This window comes from Dioscorea cayenensis, chromosome 3 (genome assembly GCF_009730915.1).
Source record: "Dioscorea cayenensis subsp. rotundata cultivar TDr96_F1 chromosome 3, TDr96_F1_v2_PseudoChromosome.rev07_lg8_w22 25.fasta, whole genome shotgun sequence".
In the NCBI taxonomy this organism is placed as follows: domain Eukaryota; kingdom Viridiplantae; phylum Streptophyta; class Magnoliopsida; order Dioscoreales; family Dioscoreaceae; genus Dioscorea; species Dioscorea cayenensis.
In genome coordinates this window covers 651,934-678,872 of record NC_052473.1, presented here as the reverse complement: position 1 = coordinate 678,872, position 26,939 = coordinate 651,934, and the positions used below count along the sequence as shown (strand labels likewise).

The 26,939-nt window shown below is 36.9% G+C and overlaps 3 protein-coding genes across 11 annotated transcripts; 2 read left to right on the top strand and 1 right to left on the bottom strand.

Moving 5' to 3' along the window:
* Positions 1–3,093: 3,093 nt before the first annotated feature.
* On the top strand, positions 3,094–6,450 carry LOC120256552 (protein PIN-LIKES 3-like). Of its 2 annotated transcripts, none has more exons than XM_039264220.1 (11): positions 3,094–3,294; positions 3,859–4,028; positions 4,137–4,216; positions 4,386–4,510; positions 4,721–4,842; positions 4,926–5,144; positions 5,332–5,424; positions 5,512–5,612; positions 5,746–5,798; positions 5,876–6,061; positions 6,138–6,450. In XM_039264220.1, exons 2-11 carry the CDS (start codon positions 3,894–3,896, stop codon positions 6,263–6,265), a joined length of 1,242 nt encoding a protein of 413 aa, XP_039120154.1. In that variant the 5' UTR covers positions 3,094–3,294; positions 3,859–3,893; the 3' UTR covers positions 6,266–6,450. The 2 variants fall into 2 exon arrangements, with proteins under 2 accessions (XP_039120154.1, XP_039120160.1); XM_039264226.1 differs by lacking the exon at positions 3,094–3,294 and adding an exon at positions 3,622–3,662.
* Positions 6,451–19,865: 13,415 nt separating this feature from the next.
* Positions 19,866–24,515, top strand: LOC120283080 (protein PIN-LIKES 3-like). Of its 8 annotated transcripts, none has more exons than XM_039289883.1 (12): positions 19,866–19,972; positions 20,095–20,208; positions 21,328–21,534; positions 21,727–21,806; positions 21,969–22,093; positions 22,554–22,675; positions 22,760–23,002; positions 23,284–23,376; positions 23,450–23,550; positions 23,668–23,720; positions 23,799–23,984; positions 24,138–24,515. In XM_039289883.1, the coding sequence occupies exons 3-12, from the start codon at positions 21,400–21,402 to the stop codon at positions 24,260–24,262; spliced, it is 1,263 nt and encodes a 420-aa protein (XP_039145817.1). In that variant the 5' UTR covers positions 19,866–19,972; positions 20,095–20,208; positions 21,328–21,399; the 3' UTR covers positions 24,263–24,515. The 8 variants fall into 8 exon arrangements, with proteins under 8 accessions (XP_039145817.1, XP_039145819.1, XP_039145820.1 ...); XM_039289885.1 differs by having other exon boundaries at positions 20,072–20,208; XM_039289886.1 differs by having other exon boundaries at positions 19,866–19,984.
* A 69-nt stretch (positions 24,516–24,584) lies between these two features.
* On the bottom strand, positions 24,585–26,749 carry LOC120283669 (cyclin-dependent kinase B2-1-like). The gene is made up of 8 exons (XM_039290386.1): positions 26,477–26,749; positions 26,067–26,208; positions 25,731–25,792; positions 25,532–25,643; positions 25,353–25,446; positions 25,177–25,246; positions 24,949–25,087; positions 24,585–24,875 (listed from the first exon to the last, which is right to left on the bottom strand). The coding sequence occupies exons 1-8, from the start codon at positions 26,692–26,694 to the stop codon at positions 24,783–24,785; spliced, it is 930 nt and encodes a 309-aa protein (XP_039146320.1). The 5' UTR covers positions 26,695–26,749; the 3' UTR covers positions 24,585–24,782.
* Between the last annotated feature and the right edge of the window lie 190 nt (positions 26,750–26,939).

Below are 26,939 nucleotides of genomic sequence, written 5' to 3'. Positions count from 1 at the left end.
ATTTAGATTGGCCATTGCATCAATTCGATGTGAAGAACGCTTTCTTACATGGTGACCTTAAGGAGGAAGTATTCATGGATATTCCACCTGGGTATACTCCCTCTCCAAATGGAAAGTTTGTGTGTAAGTTACAAAAGGCCCTCTATGGACTAAAACAATCACCACGTGCTTGGTTTGGTCGATTTACCCTAACCATGAGGAATTATGGTTATCAACAAAGCAGTGCAGATCATACATTGTTCTTGAAGCATCGGCTTGGGAAGGTAACGGCACTTGTAATCTATGTCGATGATATGATCATCACAGGAAATGATGAAGAGGAAATCTCAAAGTTACAAAATCAATTGGTAGCAGAATTTGAGATGAAGAACTTGGGAAATCTCAAGTATTTTCTAGGAATTGAAGTGGCAAGATCAACACAAGGTATTTTTTTATCCCAGCGCAAGTATGTACTTGATCTCCTAGCAGAAGTTGGTTTGCTTGATTGTAAACCTGCTAATACTCCAATTATCCAGAATCACAGACTTGGAGAATATCTAGATCAAAAGCCAACTAATAAAGAAAGATATCAAAAATTAGTTGGTAAGTTGATTTATCTATCTCACACGCGTCCTGACATTGCTTATGCTATCAGTGTGGTTAGCAAATTCATGCATTCTCCAAGTAAGCAGCACATGGAGGCAGTAATGCAAATTCTTCGATATTTGAAAGGTTCACCTGGGAAAGGCCTTCTTTTTTCGAAGCACGGCCATCTCAATATTGATGGGTATAGCGATGCTGATTGGGCAGGAGATAATACAGATCGGAGATCGACTTCAGGCTATTTTACCTTTGTTGGTGGCAATTTAGTGACTTGGAGAAGTAAGAAACAAAAGGTGGTGGCATTATCTAGTGCAGAAGCTGAGTTCAGAGGAATGGCTAAAGGTGTGTGTGAACTTCTATGGCTTAAGAGATTGATGACTGAGATTGGTTTTCCTCCAAAGTCAAAAATGAACTTGTTCTGTGACAATAGAGCAGCTATCGATATTAGTCACAATCCAGTTCAACATGATCGTACCAAACACATAGAGGTGGATCGGCATTTTATTAAGAAAAACCTTGAAGACAAAGTGATCCAATTTCCATTTGTAAAGTCTGAAGATCAGTTGGCAGACATTCTCACAAAGGCTGTCTCAATTAAAAACTTCTACAACTCACTTGGCAAGTTGGGCATGTATGATATATATACACCACCTTGAGGGGGAGTGTTGGAGTGAGTTGTTTAAGAAACAGTAATTAGATATTTAATTAGTAGCTAAGAGGTTTGTTTAAATTTTTTATATGTATATAGTCTCATTATTGTATATGAGGGTGATATGGGAAAAAGGGCTCTGGGTGTGAAGGAAATTGATTCCCCAGGTTTTCTAAAGAAAAGCTTCTTCCCTTCTTGAAACTCCTCTCCTCCATATCAATTCATCTTGTGTCTTGTTAACATAAACAACATTTGGATTAAATGATAAATGAAGACAGTACTCTAGCATCACTGCACCATGTTCACAAGAGGTATATGTGCGCAAATACTCGTTATTGTTTGTTAGGAGCCTTTGTGCTAAATCTATCTTCTTATTTTTGTTATCTCTCCACATTTAGGGTTTATTTATTTGGACTAAAATGCTAGAGAAGTGGGGGAAATGGATTGACACCCACTCCCCCCTCATTTCATATGTTCATTTGTTCTAAAGTGAGGAAAGTGACACTTCCTTATTTTTGTGAAATGGATTTTGAAACCCACTTCAGCTTTTTTTTTATTGAAGTGAGGGAAAGTGAGTTAATTAATTATAAAAACTCACTTTTCATCACTTCCAAAGTTTTTTTTTTGTTGAATTTATACAACTTCACATAACACTTAAATTCTCTATCTCTATTCTCACTTACCGACAAATGAACAATAGAAATGCTGAAAGTGGGATCCTTCCTCTCACTCCAAGAAAGTGGCACTTTTTCCACTTCTCCACTTCAGATTACTTCCCTAGCCTCCTCCCCCACCCAAAATGAATTAGTTTTTATACCCATAAAATTTGGACGTGTGGAGTCTTTGTCTATTTTATATCTATCTTTTTGTTATTTTAATTAACTATGCATTATTTATCTATTTTATCAATAATAATAAAGAAAGAAAAAATATAAAATGATAGGTGAAATAGACATAATTGAACATACAAATTAACCATGGGCTAGCCCAATGGTAATTATTCATGTTTGTTATTAAGAGGTCACTGAGTTCAAGACTCTCATATTATAATTCACTTTTTGGACCCCCTGTAACTAGTTCAAAAAGAGCAGAAGTTCACACATAAAGCACATGATTAACTTTCAAGATAACCAAAATTGGCAGGAACGGTTAGAAATTTTTCGCTAACTTTTTTTCCCCAAAAACCACTAAGCTTCCCTCCAATATTGTAATTCCAAATGCTCCACCCAAGACCCACTAATGAAGCGTATTTCCAACACATTTCAGGTGCTCTTGCAATTTTACAACACAATCTATGTTAACAGCAGATATATATTAAAAAATGTCTTTTTTATGGAGCACAATTTCAAGAGAAAAAGTAAGTGCATGCAAAAAGACAGGATTTTATTTCATATATTTGAAAGTCATAACAGGAAAGACATTGTGTTGGATTTCCACTGGCTATTAAAAAACCATGATCACTTGTTCTCAGGTTTCTCATGCACTACCTGGGAATCACCATTGATTCTTTAATTTCACTGCACCGAGGAGAGAAAAGGAGAGGAAATGTTCTTGATGTTTTCATGATGTAAAAAGATAAAAAAAAAAAGTAGGATTTTTTTTCCTCTCTTGATAAAAAAAAATGTATGCCTTCTTTCCACTCAGGCTTTTGTTTTTTTTCTGTGTGTGTGAGAGAGAGATAAATAGTCATGAAGTGATATATAGTAGTGGAGAAAGCTGTTTTACTTTTGGCTATGCATGCTCAACTGAAGAGCAGGATGAGAGCAATAGAGAAAAGTTGTCTTTTTCTTGAGTCCATGAGGCTATATCTAAGGTTGTACATATGAAGGACAATGCATTATCATCTTTGAGAAATAGTTGTCCACTTGTTTATTTCTTTCTTTTGAATCATCTTAGTGTTCCTAATAATAGCCAGATGTATTATTTTGGTTCCTGTTGTTTTGTGCAATGAGCTATCAATAAACAGGAAGAAGACAGAGAGTTAGAATTGATAAAGAAGGCACCTTTTCAGGCTCTATTTAAGGTCATCTACTAGCTGGTAGGAGGTGAGAGATCAGTGAGAGGTAAAGCTCTTGCCTTTTATCTCTTTTATCCATGCATTGTCTTGTTGTACATATGATTTGAAGTAAAATTCAGATCAAGTAGTGTTCTTTGGTGTTTTCTTTCTTTTTTGGATTGAAAAAGTGGTGCTCTTTCTTTCTTTCATAGGCTTTGAATTTATTCAGTAATAACCCAGTTTATATAAGAGGGAGGAGAGGAATCAGTGAGAGACAAGTGTTGTCCTTTTGTTCTCATGTATCTAATGTTCTTGTCCATCAAAGTTGTGTGTTTTATTAGGCCCTGTCCTAGAGACTAAGATTCTTTGTTGGCCTAATCTTTGTACAAGTTAAGGACAACAAGAGCCACATGGAGGAATTCTTTAATTGTCTTTGTAGAAGCTCTAACAACAGTTGCAACTATACTTAATTGAGATTCTACTGTTCACTAAATTTGTTTGTTTATGTTTATGTGATTATGCATGAGATTCTATTCTTTATCAAGTATATTTCTCTGTTTACGTGTTTGTGGTTGGCTGGATTTCTCAATCAACTTTTGATCCTATTTTTTCCACTGTTGTTCATGAACAGAATAGAAGGAGTTAAGAGAAGCTTTCTAAACAACCATGGGTTTTTTTAAGCTTCTCATCACTGCTTCAATGCCTGTTCTGAATGTGCTTCTGATCACTGGCCTTGGATCATTTCTAGCAACCGGACAAGTCGGCATCCTGTGTAAGGACGCAAGAAAGCATTTGAACAATGTTAGTCATGGATTTATGATTGTCTAATGAAAGTATTCATTGTTATTAACTTGCTGTTAAATCTATGCATGCAGTAATAAAAATCACCTTTAATTTGGTAATGAACAGGTTGTGTTCTTCGTATTCAATCCAGCTCTTCTCTCGACGAACTTAGCCCGGACAATTACATTGAAGAGCATAGCTTTGTTGTGAGTTGATCTTGACTTTTACTTTCAATCTTGACAGTTAATTTCAATTTCAACATGAAATTCTTAGTGACTTTTCCAAATCTTCTTGTAATATCTGATACATTTAATTAGTGTTCCGCTAATATTTCTCTTTTATTATATCTTATGTTACCACAATTTCAACATGCAGGTGGTTCATGCCAATTAATATTCTTCTCACATTTCTTCTTGGTTCTTTACTTGGATGGGCTGTTATCTATCTCACAAAAACTCCTCCGCGCTTAAAAGGCCTAGTTTTAGGTTGCTGTGCAGCTGGTAAGATAAGAGATTTTTCTGTAGATATTCCAAACTTCCTATTCTTATTCCATTTCTTCAGTTTGTATGGAATCTGAATTTAGATGAATAAGAAACATATTGGATACTTTATATGAATAATCAATATCTCTGTAATGAGACACTGTGTTAGTAAAATTTCAGTGCTCTTGCTCATGATGATATCTCATGCAACAAAAATCTACGCCGCAGGAAATATGGGCAACATGCTCCTTATCATCATCCCAACAATCTGCAAAGAAAAAGGCAGTCCTTTCAGAGATCCTGATGTTTGTTACAAATTCGGCATGGCATATGTGTCTCTCTCTATGGCTGTGAGTTTTCCGGATTAATAATATTACAATTTGTTGTTTCGTACAGACACCGCATTCATTTTTATTTTCATTTGATGCTGCAGATCGGAGCGATTTTTCTATGGTCTTATGTCTACAATATGGTTCGAATATCTTCAAATTCTATTGGAGAAAAAATAATTGACAATCCTCAACATACTCCTAAGCTTCCAGATGAGAATACAGATGATAAACCTTCGTCGCAGAGTGAGTTGATATCTGATTGTCCAGCTGAACAACGGCTTCCTATAACTGTATCTGCAGAATCTTCAACTAAGACTAAGGTTTTTATGCTTCATTGCTTTCGTTTTTTAGCATGTGAATTGGTTTTACAGTTGAATTTTGTGCATTATCTTTTCTTTTCTTTCAGGTAAACTCATGGCTCACAATGTAATTTGCATCATAATCTATTCGTATTGAGCATAAGTCGAATGCTTTGCTTAATTTAACTGCATCTGAGATTCTTTTCAGGTATCAAGCCTGACTCATTTTAAAAACAAATTGTCAAATATTGGAGATGTAATCAAATTGAAAAAAATGTTTAACCCCTCAACCATCGGATTGGTAAGTTCATCCAATTTAAATTGCAATTGATGTTTACACCTTGTTGTCTGCATTAACTTCATTTTAATTTCCTCTGTTCTTCTACAGATTGTCGGGTTTTTTATTGGTATAACTCCCCCATTTAGAAAAGCAATTATTGGTGATACCGCTCCTCTTCGGGTTATCCAAGAATCAGCATCTTTGCTGGGGTATCAGCTTCTGCTTATTTATCCGTATTTCTTACAAGTTACAAGCATTCTTTTGTAATCATGTATTGATTCTTCAGCTTGTTTTGCTCGATTTTGTTATCATGTAGACTGACTTTCAGTATCTGTATTACAGAAACGGTGCGATACCAACAGTCACTCTGATAATGGGAGGAAACCTTCTAAGAGGTAGCAATCTTAGTCCGATACTATTATCTGTTCACAATGTGGTGCAACGTTCTTCATAAGAATTTCGACTTTTTCAGGTTTACGTGGATCAGGCACAAAATATTCGATCATTTTCGGAGTTATTGTTGTCCGCTATGTTATATTGCCTCTAATAGGCGTGGTTATCGTCCGAGGAGCAATTCACATGGGCTTAGTATATTCTGATCCTTTGTTTCAGTTCATTCTTCTGCTCCAATATGCTGTTCCACCGGCAATGAACATAAGTATGTTTGATGCTTGTTGGTCTATCTATCGATTATCATTTATTCCATTTCTGAATTCTCTGTTCTTTGGTTGAAGGTACAATTACTCAATTGTTTGGTGCTGGTGAAAATGAGTGCTCTGTTATTTTCTTATGGGTATACGGCTTCGCGTCGGTTTCACTCACCCTTTGGTCAACATTCTTCATGTGGCTGCTGTCACATTAATCCGGCTTCATGGCAGCAGAATTACGCGCTCCCGACTTGATTTCATCGATCTTCATGGGCAATTTACTCATCATATCATATATCTAAATGCAATATGTCTTCTGACTAGTAAGTTTCCATTGAAAATTAAATGGTGATCTTTAAATCTGTTACATTGTATCTTCTTGTATGAATGCCAGATAATATGCTTGCATGAAGAAATAAATGAAATTTCCATTGTTTTTAGCTGGAATTCATGAAAAAGTTATTTCTGCTCTGCAATTAACAATCCATGCTCACTTAAATGCAAATTAAGCGCGCAGAAAAGCGATTTCTTTATCCACGCTGCCAAGACACGAAAACAAATAAGCGAAAACAGGAATTATGACTGCATAATTTCATAAAAATAACAGATATTATACAGTTAAACGTAGCTGACAATATCAATCTTTCTAGTTAAAAGCAAACATCTACTTTCACAAAGTCAGCTACAATTACTCTCCAAAATTGTGTTAGTAGATTGCTTTACAGGTAGGTCATATTAACATCATTGACATAATGGTGTTCCATGGCTTTCTAATTAGCCGAAATCTGTTTCAAAGGCTGGTAGTGATCAACATCGATCTTCTGCAAGAATTCAGAAATATTTACAGATAAATATCAAGATGGTGATGGATTGATTAAGTTAAATAGAAGTCTCTCTCTGCATGAAGATATAGTCAAATTAACACTCACTGACAGCTAGTCTAAACCATTAGCATCCAAACCGGGAACAGTAAAGAACAAGCTCATTGGGTTCCACTGTTGGAACTCATGCCAATTCGGTAGTACTTGAATAAAGATTAACAAATAAATTGATAACATAAGAAATTGATAACAAATAATTGACAATGAAAGGAAATATGAGAGAAGAAGGGTGTCTTCATTAGGGTAAATAACCCATATAAATATACATGAATGATATATGTATTGAGTATGTACATGTACAATATATACAAGGTATATAAGAGTACATATACACATACTATCACTCTAACACGCCCCCTCAAACTCACGGTGGGTAATGAATTGAGAGTTTGGCAATTAAAAACTAAAAGCGAGAGATAATATGAGCCTTTGTGAAGAGATCAATAAGCTGCTGTGTAGAGGGAATATATGGAAGGAGAATACTGCTAGTAAGGTAATGATGACGAACAAAGTGAAGAGCAACTTCAAGATATTTGGTGCACTCATGAAAAACATGATTAGCGGCAATTTTGATGGCACTCTGGTTGTCACCATAGATAGGAGTGGGAGTAGAGACGGAGACATCAAGATCTATCAAAATCTGACGCAACCAAAGAACCTATTTGGCAGTAGATGACATAGTGCCATACTCGGCTTCAGCAGTAGCAAAAGCAATAATAGATTAATTCTTGCTTTTCCAATAGATGAATGAATCACCTAGGTAAACACAAAAACCAATAGTGGATCGCTGATAAGTAAAATCACCTGCCCAATCAGCATCAGAGTAGGCCCAAAGCTCAAGAAATGATGTGGCAGAGAAAAATAAAGATTGAGTGATAGTGCCACATAGGTAATGAAGAACCTGTAGAAGTGTAATATAATGAGTAGAGCGGGGAGCACTGACAAACTGGCTAAGAACACGAACAACATATGCAATATCTGGCTAAGAGATGGTCAAATAAACAAGAGCACTCACAAGTGCTCGATAACGAGTAGGATCAATCTACAGCTCACCATCAGAAGATGAGAGTCGGTGATGAAACTCAATAGGAGTAGACATAGTGCGAAGGTTTATTAGATATGCTCGATGAAAAATATCAGAAATATACTTCTGCTAAGACACCAAATAGTCACGTTGAGAATAAGCAACCTCAAGACCTAGGAAGTAACGAAGAGGATCAAGATTTTTCATTTGGAACTCAGTGTTTAACTGTTGTTTCAGAGAAAGAATAGTATTAGCATCATCACTAGAAATGACCATATCATCAACATAAAGAAAAAGAATAGTAAAACCAGGAGGAGTCTGACAAGTGAATAGGGCGTAATCATGAGAACTCTCAGTAAAACCAAAAGTAAGAAGCACAGTGAGAAAGCGCATAAACCATGAGAGAGGAGCTTGTTTGAGCCCATAAATAACCCGACGAAGATGACAGACATGCCAAGGAGGATGAGAGAGACTAACACACCCTTTGCGTGTGTACCGCAAGTGCACGGGTTATCGAAGTAATAAAAGTATCCTGGTGAGTGGATAGTCGTATCTACAGAGAATAGTGATCAGAAACACAAGAATTGCTAAGCACTTATCAGAGACCAGGAGGGGGAGTCATGTAAACATCTTCAGAAAGATTCCCATGTAAGAAGGCATTGGTCACATCTAACTGATGAAGTGGCCAGTAATGAGCGGCGTCAATAACGAAAAGAAGATGAACAATAGTCAACTTGGCCACATAAGCAAATGTTTCCTTATAGCCAATATCATACTCTTAAGTGAAGCCATGAGCAACAAGACGCGCCTTATGAGGCTCAATGCTTCCATTAGCTCAGATTTTGACCCGGTAGATCCATCGACAACTGATAGGAGTAATATCATAAGCAAATAGAACAAGCTCCCAAGTATGCATGCATTGAAGGGCATCGAGTTCCTTTATCATAGCCTGCTGCCGATGGGAATGACTCATAGCCTCACGATAAGACTACGGCTTGGAATGATAATGAATAGTAGCAAAGAAGGCATGAAAATCTGGGGCGTAGGTAGAGGAAAGAGAAAGTGCATACTTGGTAAGAGGATGGTGAATGCGGTCTGGGTAACGACGGGAGACAGCAGGAGCATATTCAAGAGAAGGTGAGTCGGCGAGGAAAGAAAACGAATCACTAGAACCATCAATGCACCCAGAGGATAGGGATGGAGGAATAGAAGAAATGTTAGAGGAAACTTTGGAAAGAGGCATAAAATTGGCAGTGATGGTGGAACCTGGAATAACTATTGAAGGGAGTGGAGATAATGCACTAGAGGGAGACTAAAGAAGGAAATATTCGGAGAAGGTGAAGAAAAGTAAGATGTGTCTTCAAGAAAGGTAACGTGACGAGAAATAAAAAGGCTGTGAGATAGAGAACCATAGTAATGATAGCCCTTATGTTCAGAGCTATAGCCTAGAAAAATGCACATGGCATAACGCGGAGAGAGTTTGGTTCGCTCAACGGTGGGCAAAAGGATGAACAGGTACAAAGTGTGAATATGACCATAAGAGGAAGAATGAGAGTAAATACGCTTATAAGAACTGATTCCAGAAAGAGTAGAGGTGAGAGTTCTATTTATGAGATAGATAGAGGTAAGAATAGCCTCATCCTAGAATGCTTGAGGAACACAAGAAGTAAAGAGAAGGGCATGAGTAGTTTCCAATATGTGACAATGCTTGCGCTCAATAACACCATTTGGAGCAGGTGTGTGAGGGTAGGATTGCTAAGAAAGAATGCTGTTATCAGAGAGTAGCTTTCAAAAAGATGTAGAGTGATATTCGCGTTCCCCATCAGAGCGAAAGACCTTAATGATTTTACTGAACGGAGTATATACCATTTGTGCAAATTGAGAATAAATGGCAAAGACCTTAGATCGAGAACATGGAAAGTTAAACCAGATATAACGTGAGAAGTCATTAATAAAACAGATATAGTAGAAGAAACCACCAAGAGATGAGAGTGGGGGAGGACCCTAAACTTTAGAGTAAACAAGATCAAAAGTAAATTTTTAAAAGAGATTCATGTGAAGAGAAAGGAAGAGTTGTGTGTTTAGCTAGCTTACAACCCATACATGGATGTAAAGAAGTAGTAGGAACAGAACCAAGACTACCTAAACTTGTTAAGAGTTTCAGGTGAGTTCTAGATAATTGACCTAGATGACTGTGCTAATGATCGAGAAAACATTCAAAAGCCACAATATCAGAAGAGTGAAGAGCCGGGAAATGAAGATGGTCTAAGTGATAAGTCTTCCAACTCTAAGCCCGGTCCCAATCCTTTAGTCTATAAGATGGTTCTGCACAGAACAAGCAGAAAAAACTGTGAGACCATGATCAGTGAGCTGGACAACTGAGATAAGGATTAGAGCTAAGCCAGGAACCTAATGGATGTTAGGAATGTCAAATGAAGTGAACTAAAGACAACACACTGCATGACAAGATGGATGCTCTCATCAGCAGTATGAACAATGGAGAATGAGTGAGGAGTATAAATATAAACTAGGCTAGAGGCATCAATAGTCATATGATGAGTGTCACCAAAATCTAAAATCCAGGAAGAGGAAGGCTTACCAGAGGCAGTAGACATAACATAAGAAGTACTAGACTGCATAACACACTGCATGGCATGGATCTACTCGGTAAGCTAAGCAACCTAAGAGTGTAGATCAACAGAAGAAGCAGGAGCTAAAATTGTAGCAGAGCAGTATGGGGGATGGAGAAATAGCATAAGAACAATGTTGAGGGTAAGACTGCTGTTATTGTTGCTATTCCTAAAGCTTAGGACACTGACCCTTCACATGTTCAGAACGCTTGCAGTAATGACACATGATAGAAGATCCGAGAGAAGGGGACATCGAAGCAGAAGCTAGTAGAACAGTAGTGTCACGTCCCGACCCGCGGGCCCGCCACGTGACAACCGCCGCGACGATCCCGAGGAGGGACACACACCACTCAACCCTCGAGTCATCGCAAGGCTCACAAACTCCTGCTAAACAACACCGCAATAATAAAGGTACCAAAAACAAAACTTTCACTCGAAAAATCAATAGTAAAGTGAAAGATATACAAATCACATTTACAGAGTTAATAACACTAGTGGATCCACTGCACTCATACAATGCAACCTGATTAAGAGTAAACAAACAACCTGACTCGGGATACAAATTGCCAAGCACTTCGCCTCGCTATGACGACCAAAACCACTAAAACCTGGAAGAGAGGAGGGGGTGAGTAACCATAGTCACTCAGTGAATGGGTTAGCACAAATCTAACAGAATATCAAAACAAATCGAGGAAATTCCAATAAACACATTCTACAATAACATAAATGAACTGGAACGTTCACATTTGCAACATAATGAAAATACAGGATATGAAACCTTGGTATTTAGAAACCAAAACATAAATTCTCACGAGTATAGACAAAACATCAACATGTATAAAACAAATGCTTGGATATAATTTCCCAAAAATAAGTAGAAGAACCAACTTAAATAAATAAAAATCCTCGATAATCACAAACCCTCAATCTCGCATGATACATGTTCGAAAAAGCATTAAGATATCAAACATGTTATGTGAAAAGATCACACTCGAATATACCAATTGCAAGAAAAATAAAATTTTCCTCAAATATTGAAATTTCATCTCGATCAAATAAACAATGGCTCTAAAAACACTCTCTAATCTTTAGCCGCCACGACTAAGTTGAGAGCCGCCAAGGTCTTCGCACCCTTGACGCTGGGCCCACCGGGTCCCGCGGTGGTGACCCCGGATCCCGACTGTATCATCCAATCGTGGCTCTACGCTCCCACCGATCCCGACAAATCAACACCCTGTGTCCACAACGCCACCTCTAAAGGCTCGGGCCCTGCTGGGGACCCACTATCGCAGTAGTCGGGCCCTTAGCCCGCCGTCACCATCCAAACCAACATATAGTCAGAGCAATAATACAATCAATCACTCATGTCACAAGGTCCTTATTCGAGACAAGCATTCACATATCGGGAATAAACATTATTTCCACAAATCCAAAGCCAAAGCATAGTAATGCATGTAAACTTTCAAAAAAAGTATTCCAACCCGATGTGCCAATACATTCAAAAAAACATTTCGTCCAAATGCCAAGAATAACACAATAATATGCGAAGCTCAAGCATTGCTTTTAGACAATAAAAACCAACCAATATTAAACGCATTATAATATCCACAATCTAGAAGAACATGCCATTCGTAAATAAAAACCCTTTTGTTTTCATAACCATAAATATCAAAAAGCATGCTTTATACAAGTGAAAGGTTTTACAAACCATTTCTAAAAAGTTGATGCCAACAGTGTAGAAAAAGAAACATTAAGTTTTGAAATACAATAAAAGGCATCAAAAACAAGCATAGCTTTTTGTTCTAGTTAAACCTCAAGTTACTTAGGATCATTCTAGCTTTCTTTCTTCACTCACTAAGTTTTCCTCCAAATACAAGATTAATCCCCAAGGTCTAGTCTATCACAACCTCTAAATACTTTTACAAGTCATGAAAAATATGTTCATCTCATCACATATATTTACACCTACCAATATACATTGATTAAATCCTACTTTACACATCATTAGGTATTTACTTTCACAAGCCTTTACTATTCGAGCCTCTCTTATACTCAACAATGTCTTAGATCCTTATCATAGTGCCACTACCTCAACATTAATATTTACTTCATCTATAATAATTTCATTGTCAAAAATACTCACAAGTTGACTATCTCCTCTAAGGATGTATTAAATCAAACTATTATTAAAAAAATTCACAGTGAATATTCAGCCTTTTGCAATTCAACACTTGTCACATATATAGCTCAAGCTATTCATCATCAACCTTCTAAATAAATTCCATTTAGAATAATAATCATAATCATTGGCATCCACCCGATATATATATATATATATACATATGTATATCCCGATATGATCAAACTACAATTAAGCACCCTACACTATGCTCACAAGAACAAACCTCATCAATTTGTGAGAATCCTACTACATAAGTGTAATTATGTCACCCATGGTTCTCGATATTACAAAGAATATATTAGCATAAATCTCACCGACTAGCCAAAAATCATATATAAGGTTCCACAAGTTATTCCAATTCCAATATACTAGTGTAGTCATATACCTTAGCATTCAAGACTTCATCAGTTCCATGTACCATGTTTATCACATCATGCCTCAAAAACTTCAGAAATTATGCATCATTAGGGAGATTAAATCATCCATTGAACATACATAATCAATTTTACTTATAACCCATAAGCTCCATGAACTTGTTGTAATAATCAAGAATTTCCATTCATCCACCAAGCATGTATATCCTCAAGTTCAATCTCAACTAACGCAAGTACAACATTAACAAGCTTTCTCATGATTTTTTTCGTAGAGTAAACCACAAGTCATTTTAAATAAAACCATAGTCTCTAGTAGTCATCTACACTTTCTTTTCTCCTATAGCTAGTGATTTAAAAACATGATAAAGCCATGGAAATCATTTCAGAAAAACAAATAAAAATATTTTCGATACTCAATTAGAATTGTGCACTCAACATAACCCACTCACGTAACATGTTGCCTCGCGTGGAGACGCCAAGACATCGATCATGCGGTTTCCTTCCCTTGGAGGATGCTTCGCCACCCTAGATACAAGCAGGGAATCCAAATACTAATGAACACAAGAATGATCGCTAAAAAGAAAATGCATGCAAATGCATTTATACATGTCTAATACGAAACCTTAGGGTTTTAGGGCAAAAACATTGTCATTTTGGACCCAAACGACCTCGTAATGAAGTAAACCTAGTTCCAATAAGTTCAATGAATGAAAAGCTTCAATTTGGATCAAAGAAATACAATAAAAGGCCAAAAGTTTTCCGGTGCTACAAGAATATCGGGAATGCTACAAGAAAACCCGAACCTTACAAATGGTTTTCTCTCATTTTACAACATCAAACGATGAAATTTTTGACACAATTCTCATGAATAACAATTGACAACATCAAGGGTTTCATTTTTAAGCCCAAAAAAACTTCCACAAATCATGAAAAAAATCTAGGGTTTTGGTCTAGGTTTATAAATAATGAATACAATGAAAAATACGGAAGAAATACATACTAAAAAAACTCGGATAAAGGCTCTTACCTTACTCAAGAGGATGTGGGGAGTAAATTTTTGGTGTTGGTTCGCCGGAATTGGTCACCGGAAATAGTTAGGGATTTTTTTTTTTTTTTAAGGGTTCGGCCGGCATGGAGAAGCAAAGAAGGAGAAGGAAAGAAGAAGGAAGAGAAGAATTTGGATATTAATTCTCGGGTTGCTACAAAGTGTCGGGTTGCTACAAGACACTTCAATCAAAGATCGGGTCGCTACAAGATCGTGAGTGCTACAGGTGTCGACGTAATCAATAGTGTTAGGGTCGCAAAAACTACAGTGAACAGTGCTAGTTTAACTACAAAGTAATGGGTTGCTACAATGTTTTTTTATTCTTTTCTAAATTACTCTATTGCCCTCTAACACAAGAATGGAAACAAAATCCAAATGACCGAATTGCCCCCTATTTATGGCTGCATTTTCGCACATAATCAATCGTGCAATCCAAGAAAAAAATCTATTAATGCAAAATGACCATTTTACCCTAATGCATTCACAAAAATAAGAGAAAATCCTAGGTCCAAATTTGGACTGGGTACAACAAGTAGAGTTGGAAGATACCCAAGAAGAGCTTGGAGAGGTCACAGTGAAGACTGTATCAATAGAGATAAGTCGAGGGGAGAGCACACTTAGGTGGGTCTCCTATGCAATGGCACTGTGAACAACATCATCAAATGAAGGAAGAGGGTCCCGATTGAGCAATTGGCTACGAACAACCTCAAAGTCAGGATGAAGACGTATCAAGAACTCAAAATTGCACTGTGTTTGGCGAGACTAAGTGCGAATCTTGTAACACTTGCATGTCAAACAGGTAGATGCCTCCAAAGAATCAATCTGCCTCACGTTATTGTATGTGAATAATGTCCTGCAAAATGGCATACTGATAAGCAAAACTGAAATGCTCAAACATATGACTCAAGTGTTCCCACATTGCACGAATAATAGGGAAATGCCCAATCTCCATACGAACATTGACCTCACAAGACTGACAAATAAGTGTCATGGTACGATGATCAATGAGAGTCCTTGATGGGTTAAGCTCAGAAGGTTGGGAGAAGTACCGTCAACATGACCAAGCAGCTCTAAGCCAAGTAAGATAATATGAACGGTAGTAAACCATTCTTTGTAATTGGAGCCATTGAGTTTGACGTCCATAGGAGCAAGAAAATTTGGAAAAGATGAAAAAGGGGCCACGAAGAGTTTTTTTAAATCTCAGTCACTGTGTGCAAAAGGGATAAAATTCAAGTATTAGGGCTTGGATTACACTAAAACCATTTAAACCTATCACTGTGTGCAAAAGAGATAATAATTCAAGCCTTGGGACTTGAATTGCATGGGAACCAAGACTCTGAAAGAAAGGTCAAAGGTTAGTCAGAGATTTGTGTTTTTTTTTAATGGGCAGCATTCAATGGAAAGGGAGTTGAGAGGAAGACAACAAACTTTTCAATGTGCGATGTGTGGTGATTATGCGCAACGAGGAGATCTGCATGTCTGCTGGGCTTGTTCGGCAGAAGATAAAGACATGGCGGCTGTGTCAGAAGGATAACAAAGGCTTCTTTCGTCAATAGCAGAACATGAAGACATGTTGGTCTTGCAATGGGCAAAGAAGATACGGCCGTGGCAGTGGCAAAGGGTGACTAAAGCAGATCTATTACCACCCAGACTGAAATCTGGTAAGAAGAATAGATCTATGAAGAACTGACGAAGATCAACAGATCCCGATGCAGAATCCAGTGAGATCGTCGCCTGGCTTTGATACCATGAAAGGAAATATGAGAGAAGAAGTGTGTCTTCATGAGGGCAAACAACCCATATAAATATACATGAGTGATATACATATAGAGAATGTACATATACAATATATACAAGATATATAAGAGTACATATACACATATAATATCACTCTAACAGACAAAATCCCAGATGTTTGTTTTGATTCTTCTAAACCTCCTCTTCAGCAAACCCTTATCTCAGGGTATATGTGGCAATTCTCCAAGGATGCTTGGTGTTTGATTATGAAGAACCAATCAATTCACTTGGATCAAGACCAAGCACCCTCATCTAACCCAATTAAACCAATCAAGCTGGGTGATGACTAGAAGGATGAGGAGGTTTATGACATAAGCCTAGAGAAGGAATTTATAGAACTTCAGGGGGTCATCACCAATGATCACGTTGACTAACTGTCTATATACCCACTTGGAGATGATGATCACTCTTTGAAGGACTCAGAAACAGACCTTGCTAAAGAGCTTAGAAGTTCTAGGAGAAGTGTAAGGCAAAAGAAGGCATCCTTAAGGTGGACAAACGAAGTAGGGTATGTGGCCCCTCCCTTGAGATCAACAAAGAAGAAGGTCACTAGGAACCCCTCCCTTAAAGTGCCCGCATCTAAGAGGGTGAAACTGGAATACTAGGCTACTTCAACTAAGCAAAGCCTAGAGATCTTAGATCACCACTCTTAGTCAGGCACTCCAGCTTATATGACAGTTTAGTTAGGGGCTCTTGGGTTCTACTGGTCCCTCCCCTATTCACATTTTGATGTTGTTTCTCCTTTACATTTTGTTGTTGTTTTTCTTTGGTTGTTTTCTCTCTCTTGCTCCTCTTTTTCTCCGTTTCTTGTTTGTTAGTTTCCATTCCTAGTGAACTGTTTCTTTCTGTGCCAGTGTTTTGATGTTCCTGTTATCCTTATTTTTTTTGTTTGTGAATATTAGTGGTTTATCCATTTTTTTTTTAATTGTTGCAGTTAAAAGAGTGTCTAGGATGTAGTGTTTGAGTTGTCACAAATTGATAACTGTTAATCCAAAAAAACGAAGATGACTGATTATGTCGTTCACTTCTAGTGAGTTATGTGTTAGTTCTCGTACTTCCTCTTTTATTCGTTTTGTCCTTGTTTTAGTTTTTTCTAACTTCTATTTATGTAGTTGTTCATGTGTTTTTTATTTTAATTTAAGTAGTTTATTTATATTTACAAAAAAAATAAAAAAAAAAATTTAGGACATCTTTAATGGTTAAACTCTCAATGATTTTGATACTAATGACATTTTATCAATTTATTAATTTTTTTTATAATAATTATACTATAATACGGGCTCATAATCATTTCATTCATTATTTTAACTATTTACATTATACATTTTATTATAAATATAATTATTAAATAAAAATATTTCATTATTTAATAAAAACAATTTGGTAATATATTCAAACAAAATTTATGTTTTTAAAATAAATTATTAAAATAATCATTAAAAATATGAATTATAATAAAATAATATATTATTTAAAAAAAACTATTAAATTATAATAATGTGATAAAAATAAAGTGGATTATATTATAAAAAAATAATAAAAATAAAAAGGTTTAATCCCTTAATTAGTCCTTATAATTTACTTCGGTTGCCCTTTTGATCCCCTTATTATGAAATATCCCAATTTAATCTCGTTATTAATTTGATTGGAAAAATCTGGTCCAATCGGTAACATCTGTTAGTATCTCGATCAACCGGTACTGACATGGAGATTACGGAAAAACATGAATCCAATAATAAGAAAACTAAAATCTCCAACACCTTAAAACCAATTCATCAAAATCACCATTGAAAACCCAATCTTTTTTTTTCTCTCGTGGACAAAAACAAATGAAAAAATTCATCAAAATAACCATAAAAAACATTGATAAAAAAAATCAAAAAAATCAAAAAAAGAAAGAAGAACAACCATGAAGAAAGTGAGAGAGATTGCCAGCAAGGTTAAAGGGATGAACAAAGAGCTTCTCTCCTCTCAGACCAACATACATAGCTCTCAACGGCACCAGATTTGAATGCCGGACTCCACTCAACACGCTCATCGCCAGCAAGATCTCTTTCGTCTTGTTGCCAAAAGCCGGCCGAACAAACTGCAGTAGCAACAGTATAGGAATAATCTTTGTATTTAGCACATATTCAAGATGTGTTCTAGCATGTATTTGACATTCAACAAGTTTAAAGAGAGTTGGAAGAGTACTGCCTTAACGCTGAATTGTCCCTCTCGTGTGAGTTTTGATGGCCTCACTCCAAACACTAGGATACACTAACTCAGGGTAGAAAACACTCTCCGCCTAGCACCTTTGGCGATGAGAAATAATCCAAGTACAAGATTCAAGCAATGAGATGATGGTAATGATAATTGTGATGATAATGGTGATGATTGGAAAAGTAAATCACATTTTCTTAAATATTTCACAACCAGAAAAGCAAGAAGAAGGAAAAAGATGTGAAGTTCAGAGAGTGGCTGCTAAGGTTATTAGTGGTATATATATATATATATTAAGCTGGGAGTTTCATCAACGGATACAAATCCATCCGTTGAAATCAACAGTCCAAAAAATTGACCATTGTAAAGCAATGAAAAGGAGAGTGTGAGAGATGTGATATTTAGGTTTGAGTCACTGAGGGGGGTGTTCATTTCATTGTAAGCGAGGGGAAGTCTAGAAGTGAGGAAAATGCCACTTCCCTGAAGTGGGGGATATAATATCACTTTCAGGACATTTGTGTTCATTTGTTTGAAAGTGAGAATAGAATCGAACGATTTAGGTGTTGGATAAAGTTCTATGAGTTCAAAAAATACTTTAAAAATGAAAAGAAGTTAGTTTTTATATATTCACTCACTTCCCCCCACTTCAGTAAAAAAAAATATTGAAATGGGTTTAGTTCAAAATCCACTTCAGTCGGAAGTGGGGGAAATGCCACTTCAGTCGGAAGTGGGGGAAATGCCACTTCCCCCACTTCAGTACAAATGAACATCAGAAGTGGGGGAAGTTAGACCACTTCCCTTCACTTCCCCCCACTTTCCCTGAAATGAACGCCCCGTGAGTGTAAGAAGGCATGTGGGCTATTCGATGGGTCCATATCCAACAAATAGTTGCTCACCGACTCTTTGCACCGTGGCTTGGACAACGTTCTGGAGCCAGACTTGCCGACCACCTTGTAAGGCACGTCGAGGATGTCATGGGTTATTAATTGCTCGCCGCCGACAAATATCAGGTGCTTCTTCAGTTTTGGGTGTCCATCGTCATAGTTATATCCAAGGGATTTTTGATCGGGACTTGTGACTGGGGAGATGATTTGAATGTGGGAAGCAAAATGGTTTGTAGGTGAGGTAGATGCCAAAAGTTAACAAAATATGGATGGATGCCAAGAGATAAGAAAATAAAGCAACGACAACCATAATTGAGAAGATTTGCAGGTGAGGTGGATTGCCGGAGGTTCTTCGGCTGGGCTTTGAACCCTGATCCGTTCTGATGTGGCTTTTTTTTAAATTAATATTTTAAATTTTTTTAATATTTTATTATTTGGTTTGCCATGTAATCATCATGTCAGCACCGGTTGACAGAAATGCTGACAAGCATCATCGATTGGATAAGATTTTTCCCAATCAAATTAATAGATGGTTTAAATTGGGGCATTTTATAACAGAGGACCAAAAGAGTTATCAGCTGCCACCAAGTGCTTTAAAAGAGATCGTTACATATTTTAAGTGAGATTTATTGGCAATGTTTTTAATTCAAAACCATCGTGAAAAAAAAGTTGGAGACTACTAGTTGGAGACTACTAGTCTTGCCAAACATTCTTCCATCAATCCTTGTTTTAATATATTTTTAAAAGCTATAAAACCCAAACTGTTTTTGGGTGTATTCATTAAAAAAGCAACTGAAAAGACATTGTGATGACGAGAAAAGCGAATCAAGAATGTGAATCCAATCGCCGATCAATTCTTGTTTCTCTGATCTCAACGCGCCGGAGAGAGAGATACTGTTGTTGGTATTGTTTCATGTAAAAAGATGAAAAAAAAGGATAAAAAATGTATTTTTTTGTTTTTTTTCTCTTGATGAAAAAAGATGGTGTACTTTTTGCCTTCAGGCCTTTGTTCTTTTCTGATACAGAGAAATAAGCGGTGTTGCTCTTTATCCATGTTTCATGAAAAGATGCGTTTTTTTTAAGGCTTTAAGCTCATCTAATAGCTTGGTAGAAGGAAGGAGGAGAGTGATCAGCGAGAGGTAAAGATGTTGCCTTTCTTCTCTTTTATGCATTTGTTGATTGTCATGAGTTGAAGTAAGGTTGAGATCTAGTGCTGTCATTGCTTTATTGATGTGAAAGTGGTTCTTTCTTTTTCCTGTTGTTGTCATCTGGCATTTTTATCTCTGGTTTTTATTATCCCCTTTTTTGTTTCTTTGGTTGCTAAAGCATAAATGAAAATTTGGTTTTTATAAAAAAAGTCAGGCTTTGAATTTTTTTAGTACCACAGTGGTTCGTAGAAAAGAAGAGGAATTAGTGAGAGAGAAAGGTGTTGTCTTTTTCCAATAATGTGTCTAATTTTCTGGTACATTAGACTTGTGTTTTATTAGGCTGTTGCAGTATAGAGAGAGAGAGAGAGAGCAGAGGGAGGAAGACTCTTTGATTGGCCTGATCTGTATACAAGTAAAGTTAACAAGAGAGATACGGAGGCGTTCTTTGTCTTTGTAGAAATTGATGAAAACATTGATATTTTTTCATGGTTTAAGCTTATGTAGATGCTGTTTGAAGTTGAGAGATGGGATGGTGTTGTCTTCTTGTCTATTTTTATGTTTTGTCATCTGGTAATTCAGATTTATTTTATTTTTTACTTTTTTTAATTTTTGTCTAGCTTGCTGCTTCATTTGAAGCCATGAGAGCTTGTTTTTCTGTTTGATTTTTCACTAAAGCTTCTTGGAGGGTGCTTAAAGATAGGTAACTTCTGTTCTAGCTATTTGGTTTTTTGTTAAGTGGACCTGAAGATATTTTCTTGGTTAAATGAGTGGATATGTAATATATTTACTTTTGAAACTCTAAATTTTAAACTCCTTTCACATCCATGAAATCCCATCAAACACTTGAGACCAATTGAATATATATATATATATATATATAAATTAGGATGAACTCAGATGCTAAGAGTCAAAGGATGAGAAGCATGGGACTGCGCTTAGGATTCTGCTGCTCACCAACAAAAATTTGTTTGTTTGTATTAATGTTTATGTGAATATGGTTGACTGACCAATCTTCATCAATTAAATCTGTTTGTCTGAGTATGTGTATGTGGTTGGATGGATTTTTCAATCAACTTTCAGTCACATTTTTCCACTGTTGTTAATGAGCAGAATCTGATCTGTGCCGTCGTCTGTATATCGAAGGAAAAGGAGAAGGTGAGAAGAGAAGCTTTCTAAGCAACTATGGGGCTATTTCAGCTTTTCATCGCTGCTTCAGTGCCTGTTCTCAACGTGCTTCTGATCACCGGTGTTGGATCGTTTCTAGCAACGGGTCGTGTTGGCATCCTGTGTGAAGAAGCAAGAAAGCATATGAACAATGTTAGTCATGGATTTATGATTGTCAAGTGAAACTATTCATTGTTATTTCCTTGCTGTTCAATCTATCCATGCAGTGATGTAAATCACCTTTATTTTGTTGTTCTACTTGTCTTTAGTTAGCATGTCCTGATGTTTAATTTTGTGAAGCAATATAATTTTCTTTGGCTAACTGAACAAAATGGTTATGAGCAGGTTGTATTTTTTGTATTCAATCCATCTCTTGTCTCGACAAACTTGGCCCGGACAGTGACATTGGAGAATGTTGTTCTGATGTGGGTTGCTCTTGGCTTTTCCTTTCATTCTTGACAGTTTGTTTCAACATGAAATTCTTAGTTACTTTTCCAAATCTTCCTGTGATATTTGATACATTTTATTAGTGTTCTACTAATATTACTCTTTTGTTATATCTTATGCCACCTTATATTGACATGCAGGTGGTTCATGCCAATTAATATCTTTCTCACATTTCTTCTTGGTTCTTTACTTGGATGGGTTGTTATCCATCTAACAAAAGCTCCTCCGCCCTCGAGGGGGCTAATCATAGGCTGCTGTGCGGCTGGTAAAATAAGGGATCTATTTATAGCTATTTTAAACTTCTTATTCTTATTGCATATAAGTAGCTACACATTTAACATCAGTGCACATCCCATGGTATATGACTGCATGCTTTTATGTTTTTGTTCACTTTGTATGTATTTAGATGAATAGTATACATATCAGATATTCTAGAGACAAGGCTAAGTAAAAAGTATGGCTGTTATCTACTATGGAACCCTTTGTTTAAGCTTCTTAAATTTTAGTTAATGAGAGCACCACTCTGGAGTAAACAGTGTTATCTCTGTAATGAAACACTTTGTATTAGTAAAATTTTGGTGCCCTTTGTACTCATGTTGATGTCTCATGTTAAATAAATGCTTGTAAGATTTCATGCATTTGTAATTTTTGTTGAAAAAGGTATTATTATCTTCTTGATTGTCTAATGTAATATGTTTATTAACTAAACAAAATCTACACCGCAGGGAATTTGGGCAACATGCTTCTTATCATCATCCCTGCAATCTGCAAAGAAAAAGGCAGTCCTTTCGGAGATCCTGATGCTTGCCACACATTCGGCTTGGCATACGTGTCACTCTCTATGGCTGTGAGTTTTCCGCCTTTAAAATGTTAATGATTTGTTGTTTAGTATAGACACCATATTCATTTCTATTATCATTTAATGCTGCAGATCGGAGCAGTCTTTATTTGGTCATATGTCTACAATATGGTTCGAATATCTTCAAATGCTATTGGAGAAAAATTAATCAGCAACCCTCAAAAGAGACCTATTATTCTAGAGGAAAATGCGAAGCTCATTCCTAGCAACCATACAGGTGAAAAACTTTTGCTACAGAGTGGGTTATCATCTGATTGTCCTGCTGAACAACGGCTTCCTATTACTGCATATGCAGAATCTTCAACTAAACCAAAGGTTTTTAATGCTTCTTTGCTTGCCTTTTAGCTTGGCATCTGTTTTACAGTTGAAGTTCATGCATTATCTTTTCGATTCAGTAAATTCATAGCTTGTTCAATAATCCTACAAAAACCTTATTCCCTTCCTCACAATGTGCTTGTGCATTCAACACAACTGAAATTTCTGAAAACTGGAACTTTCTGACTAAGAACAAATGTTTTCGTTATTTGATATTTATATTGATATTCATTAATGTTGAAGGTTTTGCTTTATTCAGCCATGTCTGACATTCTTTACAGCTACCAATTCTGGACCAATTTAAGAACGGATTGTCAAATATTGGCTGTGCAATTGACTTGAAAAAACTGTTCGCTCCGTCAACCATAGGAGTAGTAAGTCCATTCAATTTGAATTGCAATTCATATCTACATCAACTTCATTTTAATTTCTTCTGTTCTTCCACAGATTATTGGGTTTATTATTGGTATGGTTCCCCAAATTAGAAAAGCAATTATTGGTGAATCCGCTCCTCTTCGTTTTGTCCAAGAATCGGCATCTTTGCTGGGGTATCATCTTCCACTTGTTTATGTACTCCTTACAAGCTTTCTTATCTAATCATCATGTATTGATTTGTTTTGCGATCTTATTGACATGTAAACTAACTTTCATTATCTGTGCCGCAGGGATGGTGCGATACCAACAGTCACTCTGATAATGGGAGGAAACCTTCTTAGAGGTAGCAATCTTAGTCCGATACTTTATCTATTGAGACAACATGCTGCAAAGTTCTTCATAAGATTTTCAACTTCTTCAGGTTTACATGGATCGGGCACACAATTTTCGGTCATTATTGGAGTTATAGCCGTCCGTTATGTTATGTTACCGCTAATAGGCATGATTATAGTCAAAGGGGCAATTCGCTTGGGCCTGGTGCATTCTGATCCTTTGTATCAGTTCGTTCTTTTGCTACAATATGCTCTTCCACCGGCAATGAACATGGGTATTCATACTTATTTCATTTACAAATTCTCTATTTGGTATCGACCTTACAAAAGGATAATTGCCGAGGATTCGAATCCACGGCTTGTCCACATATCTTTAAAAAAAAATCTCTGTTCGGTATATGCTATCAAAGATTCCTCTTTTCATGCAGGTACAATTACTCAACTGTTTGGTGCTGGCGAAAAGGAGTGTTCTGTTATTTTCTTATGGGCATACGCATTGGCGTCGGTTTCACTCACCCTTTGGTCAACATTCTTCATGTGGCTAGTGTCATAATAATCTGGCAGCCCGGCAACAGAATTACACCACCATCTCAACTTGTTCTTTGTCGATCTTCATGGGACAAACGTTCATCAGGCCGGCAATGTAAATTATAGATGCCATTCTGGCTGGTAAGTTTTCAATGAAAATTAAATAATGGTTATTTCTTGAATGAAGACAGCTTGCGTACTGATATTTCATTGTGTTTTCTCATCTTCATGAATGTACTATTTCGACTTTGCCATTTTATTTATTCGATCTATGTGAATGTCAGATACTAAGGGCAATCCAATCCATGCTAAAACTATAGGCAATATAAAAAAGCAATCCAAAAACATTAATCATCCATAATTTCATGAATAAAGGTACCACATCATCATCTCTGAAAAATAACAGACAAAATACAGTTAAACGTAGACCACACACTATTAGTCTTTTTGTTTTTCATTTAAAGTGCTCATGCTTGAGAAAAGCAAGCATTATCTACTTTCACAAAGTCAGCTGCAATGAGTCTCCATAAGGTTGTTAGGTTGCTTCACAGGTGAGTCTTGTTCACATCATCAAAGTAAGGATGCTCCATGGCCTTCTTAGCCGAAATCCGCTTTGAAGGCTGGTAGTACAACATCTTCTGCAATGATTCGGAAATATTTACAGATAAATATCAAGATTGTGATAAATTAATTGTGTCGACTAACACTCACCGAGAGCAGGTCTAAACCATTAGCGTCCAGACCGGGGACTGCAGAAGACAAGCTCTTTGGGTTCCATTGTGGAAACTCATGCCAGTTTGGTAGTTTGCTTACTCCTGGCCACACTTCTTCATTTGGAGTTCCCAGTAGCCTATACCGAAGAAAACCAAGATTAACAGATATCAGATTGGTCAAGTAAAATAAGAAATCGTTTCCTGAAAGCACTGGCAACTGCTGCACCTGAATATGTGAAGGAGTTGTTGCAGTTCAGAGTCTCCAGGAAATAGTGCTTGAGTTGTCACTAGTTCAGCTGCAATCCAAAATTACCAAGAACATCATATCAATATTCTAGATAGATTTTGTTTCAACATGAAAAAGTTGATGAGTTTTTCTTCTCATGCTTTTGAAGAACCTACCAAATATACAGCCAACAGACCACATATCAACAGGAGTTGAATAATGTGTGGCTCCAAGGAGCACCTCCGGAGCTCTATACCAGAGTGTCAGTATCTGAAACAAGGATTTTAAGTGAAAAAACAGGTTGAAGCTACCAGCATTCTATAAAAGACATCTGATTCTATTTTCAAGTTCATACCTCATGAGTGTACTTCTTGAGGGGAATAGTGAATGCTCTGCTGAGCCCAAGGTCAGCTATTTTAAGCATCATTGTCTTTCGATCCATTAGTAAATTGTGAGGCTTGAGGTCCCTGAGGGAATGCAAATGGCAACTTCAGACATATTTAGATAAAATAGCCGGAGAAACAGAGGATTGAGAATACGAATATAGCATGTACCTGTGGAGCACACCATGGCCATGGCAGAAAGCGACACCTTTGCAGAGTTGGTACATTAATATCTGAACACATCAAGAATGCAATTGCACCATTGTTAATTCTCTAACAATCCAAATTGCACAAGTTCATCAATTACAATACCCTGAGATAATCATGACGGGAATGTAACAATATATATGCAATTTAGCTCAGAATGAACAATCATCAAGTTCTTAATTGGGTTAATTGTGGATAATTGTATGGTATTGCATGACAAACAAAAAATAGAAGTTCCGATATCTGAAAAAAAAGGGAATTTTTAACAACCAATTAGAGATACAGGAGGAGCAGAGCTACCTTGATTGTCTTTCCTGGGAGAAATTCTTGGTTTTGACGGAAGCCTCTGATGTATTTCTTAAGATCAGTGTCCATGTACTCAAAAACCAGATAAAGAATCGTCTTCCCTTCCTTATTCTTGCCTTGTTTCAGATCTATCAACCTGCAATAAAGAGGGAAAACTCTAAATCCAAAATGTGAACCAAGAAACAGAGTCACTCCTGGGATGATTCAAAACCCCTCAAAAACCAAAAAAGAACATTTCTGAAATCTCACAAGAGCTCAAAACCTTCATATGATTGGAAAACAGAAGATAAAATCAGGGGAGAGGTGAAAATCGATAAGATTGAAAAACCAAAGAAAGAAGGCATTTAAAAAAATGGAAAAAATAAGAGAAAAATCCAAGAAAAAGGAAAAGAAGGATGGTTGACCTGACGACATGAGGATCAATGGAGAGCATACGGAGGAGGGAGACCTCACGGAGCGTGGTGGGAGGAACGCCCTCATCGTCCTCCGGAAGCCGGGTCTTCTTGAGCGCCACGATCCTCCCCGTAGCCCTCTCCCTGGCCTTGTACACCTTCCCATACGTTCCCTCTCCGACCTTCTCCAGCTTCTCGTACAGATCCATTGCTCTCTGGCTCTTCTCCATCGATGCCCTCTTCTCTCACTCTCTCACTCTCTCTCAACCTCGATAGAAGACGAAGAAGAAGATGAAGCAAAGAAGAGATCTTTGGAGAAATGAAGCAAAGATGGGGTTTTTATTGGGAGAAGGCCGTTGGAGTGGAGACCTAACGGCTAGTTTGTTTGAAATTCAAACTGATGGATGCTTTAGGATTCGGATCCATGATGATTGGATGGATTCTTTATTAGACTAGTGTGAATGAATCTACGGCC

What these genes read in the sequence shown, in the direction of transcription:
- LOC120283669 (XM_039290386.1), bottom strand. Translation starts at nt 26,694, where the DNA reads ATGGAGAAGAGCCAGAGAGCAATGGATCTGTACGAGAAGCTGGAGAAG. An exon ending in TCCCAGGAAAGACAATCAAG is followed by an intron (nt 25,793 to 26,066) that starts GTAGCTCTGCTC and finishes TGATGTGTTCAG; the next exon opens with ATATTAATGTACCAACTCTG. An exon ending in ATGGTTTAGACCTGCTCTCG is followed by an intron (nt 24,876 to 24,948) that starts GTGAGTGTTAGT and finishes GAATCATTGCAG; the next exon opens with AAGATGTTGTACTACCAGCC.
- LOC120283080 (XM_039289883.1), top strand. Translation starts at nt 21,400, where the DNA reads ATGGGGCTATTTCAGCTTTTCATCGCTGCTTCAGTGCCTGTTCTCAAC. An exon ending in CAAGAAAGCATATGAACAAT is followed by an intron (nt 21,535 to 21,726) that starts GTTAGTCATGGA and finishes GGTTATGAGCAG; the next exon opens with GTTGTATTTTTTGTATTCAA. An exon ending in TCCACCGGCAATGAACATGG is followed by an intron (nt 23,985 to 24,137) that starts GTATTCATACTT and finishes CTTTTCATGCAG; the next exon opens with GTACAATTACTCAACTGTTT.
- LOC120256552 (XM_039264220.1), top strand. Translation starts at nt 3,894, where the DNA reads ATGGGTTTTTTTAAGCTTCTCATCACTGCTTCAATGCCTGTTCTGAAT. An exon ending in GAATCAGCATCTTTGCTGGG is followed by an intron (nt 5,613 to 5,745) that starts GTATCAGCTTCT and finishes TCTGTATTACAG; the next exon opens with AAACGGTGCGATACCAACAG. An exon ending in TCCACCGGCAATGAACATAA is followed by an intron (nt 6,062 to 6,137) that starts GTATGTTTGATG and finishes CTTTGGTTGAAG; the next exon opens with GTACAATTACTCAATTGTTT.